At 48.7% G+C, this 6,271-nt stretch overlaps 1 protein-coding gene across 1 annotated transcript; it reads right to left on the bottom strand.

Annotated features, from left to right (window-relative positions):
* Positions 1–1,901: 1,901 nt before the first annotated feature.
* LOC100930993 (FRAT regulator of WNT signaling pathway 2) lies at positions 1,902–4,772 on the bottom strand. Its single transcript, XM_031956191.1, has one exon. The coding sequence runs from the start codon at positions 4,459–4,461 to the stop codon at positions 3,640–3,642; it is 822 nt and encodes a 273-aa protein (XP_031812051.1). The 5' UTR covers positions 4,462–4,772; the 3' UTR covers positions 1,902–3,639.
* Positions 4,773–6,271: the final 1,499 nt, after the last annotated feature.

Consider the following 6,271-nt stretch of genomic DNA (forward strand, 5'->3'; position numbering starts at 1 on the left):
GTTCTTTGTCCATGCAACAATCTCAAGCCCTCCACACCTCAATTTTTTCCCAGACCATTGTAGCAGCACTGGATATACTCACTTTGTTTCCCCATCTTGACCCTCTGATGAACTAGTTCAACTCCACACTATTTCCAAATCCCTTGCCTTTTTATAAAAGACCTTGCCCTTGTGTACACCCTCCCCATCCCACTCCGTGCCACCTTAAATTACGGCCATCCACTTGTTTTACTTAGGGGCTGCTGAAAAGCTAGGGAAAATCATGATGTATGTTAAGGAATCTCAATTGGGCCCTCATTGTGACAGTAATCTTTTTCCAGCTCCTTAACGAATTCACACTCTCTCACAACAATGGCTTTTCCAAACCTTTTCATCCTTCCTAAAACCTCCCATAGCTCCACTCAACACCCACTCTCTCAATTAAAAATCTTGCCTGTTTTGCTAATAATAAAAAAACAAATCAAGGTTATCCAATCAATAAGCACTTCTTTTCCCTTCTTAATGCCTTCTGCCACTATTTCCACTTACATTGCTATGTTACATGAAGAGGTAGTCATTCTTCATGTAACAAACTTCTCTAATACATATCCTATTTTATTACATTTCTATCTCTATCAATCCTACTAATTCTTCATTCTAATGACACACTTCCCTTCAGCCTGCAAAGTTAATCTCATCTCCCCCATTCTCAAAAAAATGCACCGTCCACCAGATAGTTATCTAAACTTGAGGCCACCATCAAATAATGTCTTCCTCCTACTCTCAATCTTTCCTGACTTTGGACCTATTATCCAACTGAAATTGCTCTCTCCAAAGTTAGTCACAATGATCTAGTTGCAAAATCTAATAGACTTTTTCTCATTCCTTATCCTTCTTCTCTATAGCCTTTGATAATATCAATCACTCCTTTCAGGTTTTGGGGGCCCTGATCTCTCTTGGTTCTTATCTGTTGTTCCTTCTCAGTTTGCTGGATCTTAGTCTTAATCATATCTAAGTGTGAGTGTCCCCCAGTGCTCTGTCCTGGGCCCTTTTCTATATTATTTCTCTTCATGAAATCAACTCCCATGGTTTCAATTGTCTCTTTGTAGATAGTTTTCATATCTACTTGATTTTACCTCTCTCAACCTTCATTCTCCAGCTAAGATATCTCAAATCATAGCATACCACAGGCATCTCAAATTCAACATGTCTAAAATTGAACAGTATCTTTTCTCCATTCTCTCCCCACATCCTTCCTCATACACTTTCCTTCCCACCCAATCCCTTTCTCTCCTGACACTGCAAACCACTGAGGCAAGCCCTCATTACTTCATTCTTGTGCTCCTGCAAGAGCCTGCTGGTTGGTCTCCCTGATTTAAGTATTTCCCCACTCCAGTCCATCCTCAGTTGACAAAATGTTCCCAGAGCAGAGATTTGATCATATTACCATAACCCTTATCAATAAACTCCAGTGCTTCTAATAGTCCCCTCCAGGAACAAATATAAAATTAAAGCTCTTTATAACATGGCACCTTCCTACCTTTCCAGTCTTCTACCTCACTACCCTTCATATAACCTGTGATTCAGTGGACATTGGCCTTATTAATGAATGGTTCCCTACATGTTTTCCCCCCTTCCCTGCCACTTATCTCCCCCACCTTCCTTCAGGTCTCAGCTAAAGTCCCACCTTCTGCATAGTGTCTTTTTTGGCCTTCCCTTAATGCTGCTCTTTCCTCCGATTATCCTCCATTTATCTTGTATATACATCTTGTGTGTATAGTTGTTTGAATGGTGTCCCCATTATTAGACTGTGATCTGTAAGTTGTGTAAGGACTGGTTTTTCTTAGTACCTCCAACACTTAGCACTCTGCTTGGCCCATAATAGGCCATTAATAAATGCTAGTTGACAGAACTTGTTAGGTTTTTATCTTTTATTTGACCATTTCATTTTCTCTTCATCTTGTACACTCATAGGTTATCTCCCATTTTAACCCAAAACAAAGATAACTTAATAAGCATATCCTTCCATGAGCTTTTAAAAGAGGCACCCTGTGGGATGCATTTCAAATCTTTTCATTGTATCAGATGTTTATTTTCACACCCAGAAACAATAACATTATAAAAACAAGAACAAAAAAACCCCCAAAAACCCAGGTTTATTCAGTCATTTCAATGAAAGATAAATCCTATAAATCAGGACCACCAGTATTTCAACAACCATATCTGAATGAGTCAAGCAATCAATCTCTTAAAACTGTTCTTGGGCTACCTTAAATCACAGAGTCGGTATGTTTCCAACACCTCATTATGTTTCACAATGGTGAACCCTGCAGCTCCTCCATTCAGAGGGTCACATTTTTAGTCTGGTTTCATTCACTCACAAAAGAAAAGCAGCTATGGAGAGAGAAAAGGAAATAAACCACCTCTATCAAGGGAATCGCTGCTATTATTGCAAGAGGCTCCGGAGGGGCCATTAGAAACGTGGGTGTCTGCATGTCTTTGCTCTAAATCCCTCCCACCTTCATTTTCTATCACATACAAACATCCCAAGGGAGGAACCCCAAAGGAGGGCTCGAAGCTAGACAGAAAAGGGAGACGCTAGGAGGGTCAGAGAGCAAGAAAAGGAAACATAAGTGAGCGCTTTTTTCCTAACAGTTTCTAGGAAATCTTGATCCCTGGCCAAGAGCTGTAGTCAACAGCAGGAGGAGCTCTAAAAAGGAGTATGCGCCGAGAGCCCGCATCTACCATCCCCTCCCCGCTAGTAGGCACAGCGTGCATGTCCTCAGGAGACACCCAGCAGTTGCAAAACACAGGGCTCCACTTGGAGTACAAGCAGAACTAGCCAGGATACAGTTACTCTCCTGCCAGGAGAGTCACAACATAGCTTGTGGGAAACAGTGACCTTGAAGGAAACAGATTGGAAGGACAGATTCTCAAAGGTCTCTTCAGACTGCAAGGAGCATTTAACCTCAACTATTTTCCACCCCACCTAGTAAATCCTACTCAGTCCCTCTCCTCTCCCCGGAAAAAGTCAACTGCCCATTCCCAGTAGAGAATGGGATGGGTCCCATTCAACCCATTCCGCCCCCAATTTATTCTCCGACCATTATTTCTTCCCAATGCAACTGTAGCACCATTTTCCTTAACAATTTCCCAAAATAAAAAAAAAAACACGCGCACATAATTAACAGTTTTCAAGTGTTATAAAAAAAAAAAATCCGCTTTTGAACCCATCAGATCCCCACATTTTTAATCCAAACACTGGACCTCAGAGAGAAAAATTAGGCCCAGTCAATGAAAGTAGTAGCTGCCATATTAGTTTATCTGAACAGATTGGGGTATTTGCTCACAGGTCCCCGAGGCCGACAGTAAATATCCAAGGTAAACCACCAAGACCCATCCTAGCAACTTTCCAAAACCCCTTTCCCCTCCCCAGTCTGTAAAGTTGTGGATTCCTCATTTGCCTCCAATTAGGCAGACGGTCCCTTTTCTTTGCCTTCCCACCCCATTCCTCGGGTTCCCAAGTTCATTCACGTCAGTCTGAGGTGGCAGTTTGCAGAATCTCAGTCGCCCCTCTTCTCGCCTTTTGGCCTTCTGGGTCCACTAGCTGCTGGAGACCAGAATGTCATCAGTGGGTCGGTGGTCCAAGTTTTCTCTGGGTTAGAGCAGGCTGGTCGTGGAGGGCTGCAGGGAGATAGAGTCCCTCCCGCCCCAGTCGCTCCCACCCCCGGGGGCAAAGACGAAAGAGGGGCTGGTGTCGGGGGTAGCGGAGCTCCCGGCGCCTGTAACCGCGGCCACAGCTCTCTGAAGTCGCCGCACGGCTTCCTTGATGAGGTCCCCCGAGAGGAGAAGTTGCTGCAGAAGCCGGTGGGAGTCGTTCCCTCCTGCCCGGAGTCCCGGCTGCCCTCGGTGCCGGTGCCGGTGCCGGTGGTGGTGGTGGTGGTGGTGGTGGTGCCGGTGCCGCTGACGGCGGGAGTGGGCGGCGCCTCGAAGCCAGGTGCGCCTGCACGGGCCCGCCAGCGGCTGCGGGAGGCCCCGCTTGCAGATGTGCAGGGCAGAGGTGCTGCTCCGGCTCGGTGCTCCCCCCGGGACGCAGGGACTCGACGGCACGCGGGACGGAAGGGGCGCGATGGCGCCCACGTTGCTCGCCCAGGACAGGGCAGCGCCGGCCCCGTTCCCAGGCCACTGCAGCGGTCCCGACGGCTGCAGGGGCGCCGGAGCCGGTTCCGGAGGCGGCAGCAGCGGCGACGGCTGCTTGCGCGCCAGGGGCTCCCGGGGGGCGGGCCGACTCACGTGCGCCGCGTCCAGTCGCAGCAACTCCCCGATCTGGGCCACCAGCCTGTCCACATCCCCCGAGCCCCCGACAGTCACCGACTGCTGCAGCACGAGGAAGCTCTCCTCTTCCTCCCCCTCCTCCTCGTAGTCCTCCGCTCCAGACGCCGCCGTCTCGTAGTCCTCGTCCTCCTCCCTCCGGCACGGCATGGCCTCGGTCCGCAGCTCGGACTCTGGAGCTCCGCCGCCGCCGCTGCTGTCCCTCCTCAGTCCCTGACGGGCTCCGGCGGCAGCTCCCGAAGACAAGGCGCTAGGGTCTAGCACCGAGCCGGCCGCACCAAGTGCCGCCACCGCCGCCGCAGCTCCGGGAACTGGAGCTCAGCCGGTTCAGTTCGATTTGTAAACAATGGGTGACGCGAGGCGTTCGGGCGCTACCACTGCTGCAGGGCGGGGGAGCGTGGGAATGGAGGGGCTCGGCTGTCTGGAAGGGTCCCGCAGGGCGCGCTGCGGAAGCTTCCCGAGGCGCGGGTGCGGAGCCTTCCTTTTACTGCAGCCGCCCAGCCCTGGGCGATGGAGACTTCTCGTGAGCTAGCTCGGCAGCTCCGGACCCGCCACTTTCATTCCACCCCTACGCGTTTGTTCCGGCTGGACTCGCCTTGCCCTCCCCTAGGAGCCCTTGGCTTGGGGTGGGTCTTGCTCTCCCAGGGTTTGGGTTGAATGGGTATTATAACGGAGAGGGGTGAAAATGCCTATTATTCATCCTGGAAAAGACCGGGCAAGAGAAAAACCCCGGCTACAAAGCCGTGAGAAGAGTAGGAGAGAATATGGCGTTAGGAGAATGGGTGTTTGCCTCTCTTTTTATACGCACGTGTTGTCTCCGCCCTATGAAGTGTAAACTCCTAGAAGACAGCCACCTTCGCTTTTGTCTGGGTATACTCTAGCCACTAGTACGCCCGGATGGAGTTCACACCTGTGAATTTATTGGTGTAAAGAATACCTCGGTGAGAAAACTCCCTCCACCCAGGCAGGCTGAGTCCTGCAGAGTGTGAAATCAGTTTTCTGGAAGGTTTGGGGGACATTTGGAGAGGATCATGGAGCCGGTGTTGGTCAAGGTCGTCAGCTCTCTCCTGACTATGTCCCTCAGCCCAACACATAATAGTCGGTTAATAAATGTTTGCTGATTGATTGGTTGGGGGAAAACGAAAGGGCAGAGAATGGAATCTGATTAGAAACATTTCCTCTTGACTTTTATAGGATCAAAGATTTAGAGCCAGGAAGGACCTAGAGGTCACGTAGTCCAACCTTTTTATTATTAAACAGTTGAGGAAAACGCACTCCACAGAGCTAAAGCAATCTCAGAGCAAGAAGGCAATGTTTCCTGAATAGGGCGCTGGGGGTACAGACGGTCGGAGACAAGCCGGCTTTGGGAAAGAGGGAGAGCAAGAGTAGTGGTGCTAGGTTGGGGGTGGAAATGGAAGTGCAAGAATGTGCAGGGCCCAGATAATTGGATTGTACACCAGTCAGTCATAAGGTTTTATTAAGCGCTTACTGTGTGTTAGGCTCTGTGCTAAGCTCACTGGTATGACCTACAATCAGTTATGGATTCTCTTTGGGCCTCAGTTTCCTTATCTGTAAAAAACAAAAACAAAAACAAAAAACAAAACTAGGTCACTAAAGTTCCATGCTCCAAAGATACTATATAAATATCAAGTAATGTACAGCCCTTTCATAGGTTTATGTACACACCAGCCTGGCCTAAGTTTGTTTGCAGTGATTCACCTGGGGAAATAGTTACCCAATGTGTTATGAATGTGTCTTCTCATGTTTTGCCCATGGAAAGGAATTATTTTGGTCTTCTGTGTTTAGGATGGCAGCTGGGAAACCTTGCTTGGGGCACTCCTAAAGGCCCAGTAGAGGTTCCCAAACTCTGAAGTTATATCATCATTCATTACTGGTACTTCTGGTTTGGGTGACTGATTCTCCTACTCTAATGACAAGTTTGCTATAAATCTCCCAGTGC

Source organism: Sarcophilus harrisii, chromosome 2 (genome assembly GCF_902635505.1).
Source record: "Sarcophilus harrisii chromosome 2, mSarHar1.11, whole genome shotgun sequence".
Taxonomy (NCBI): Eukaryota; Metazoa; Chordata; class Mammalia; order Dasyuromorphia; family Dasyuridae; genus Sarcophilus; species Sarcophilus harrisii.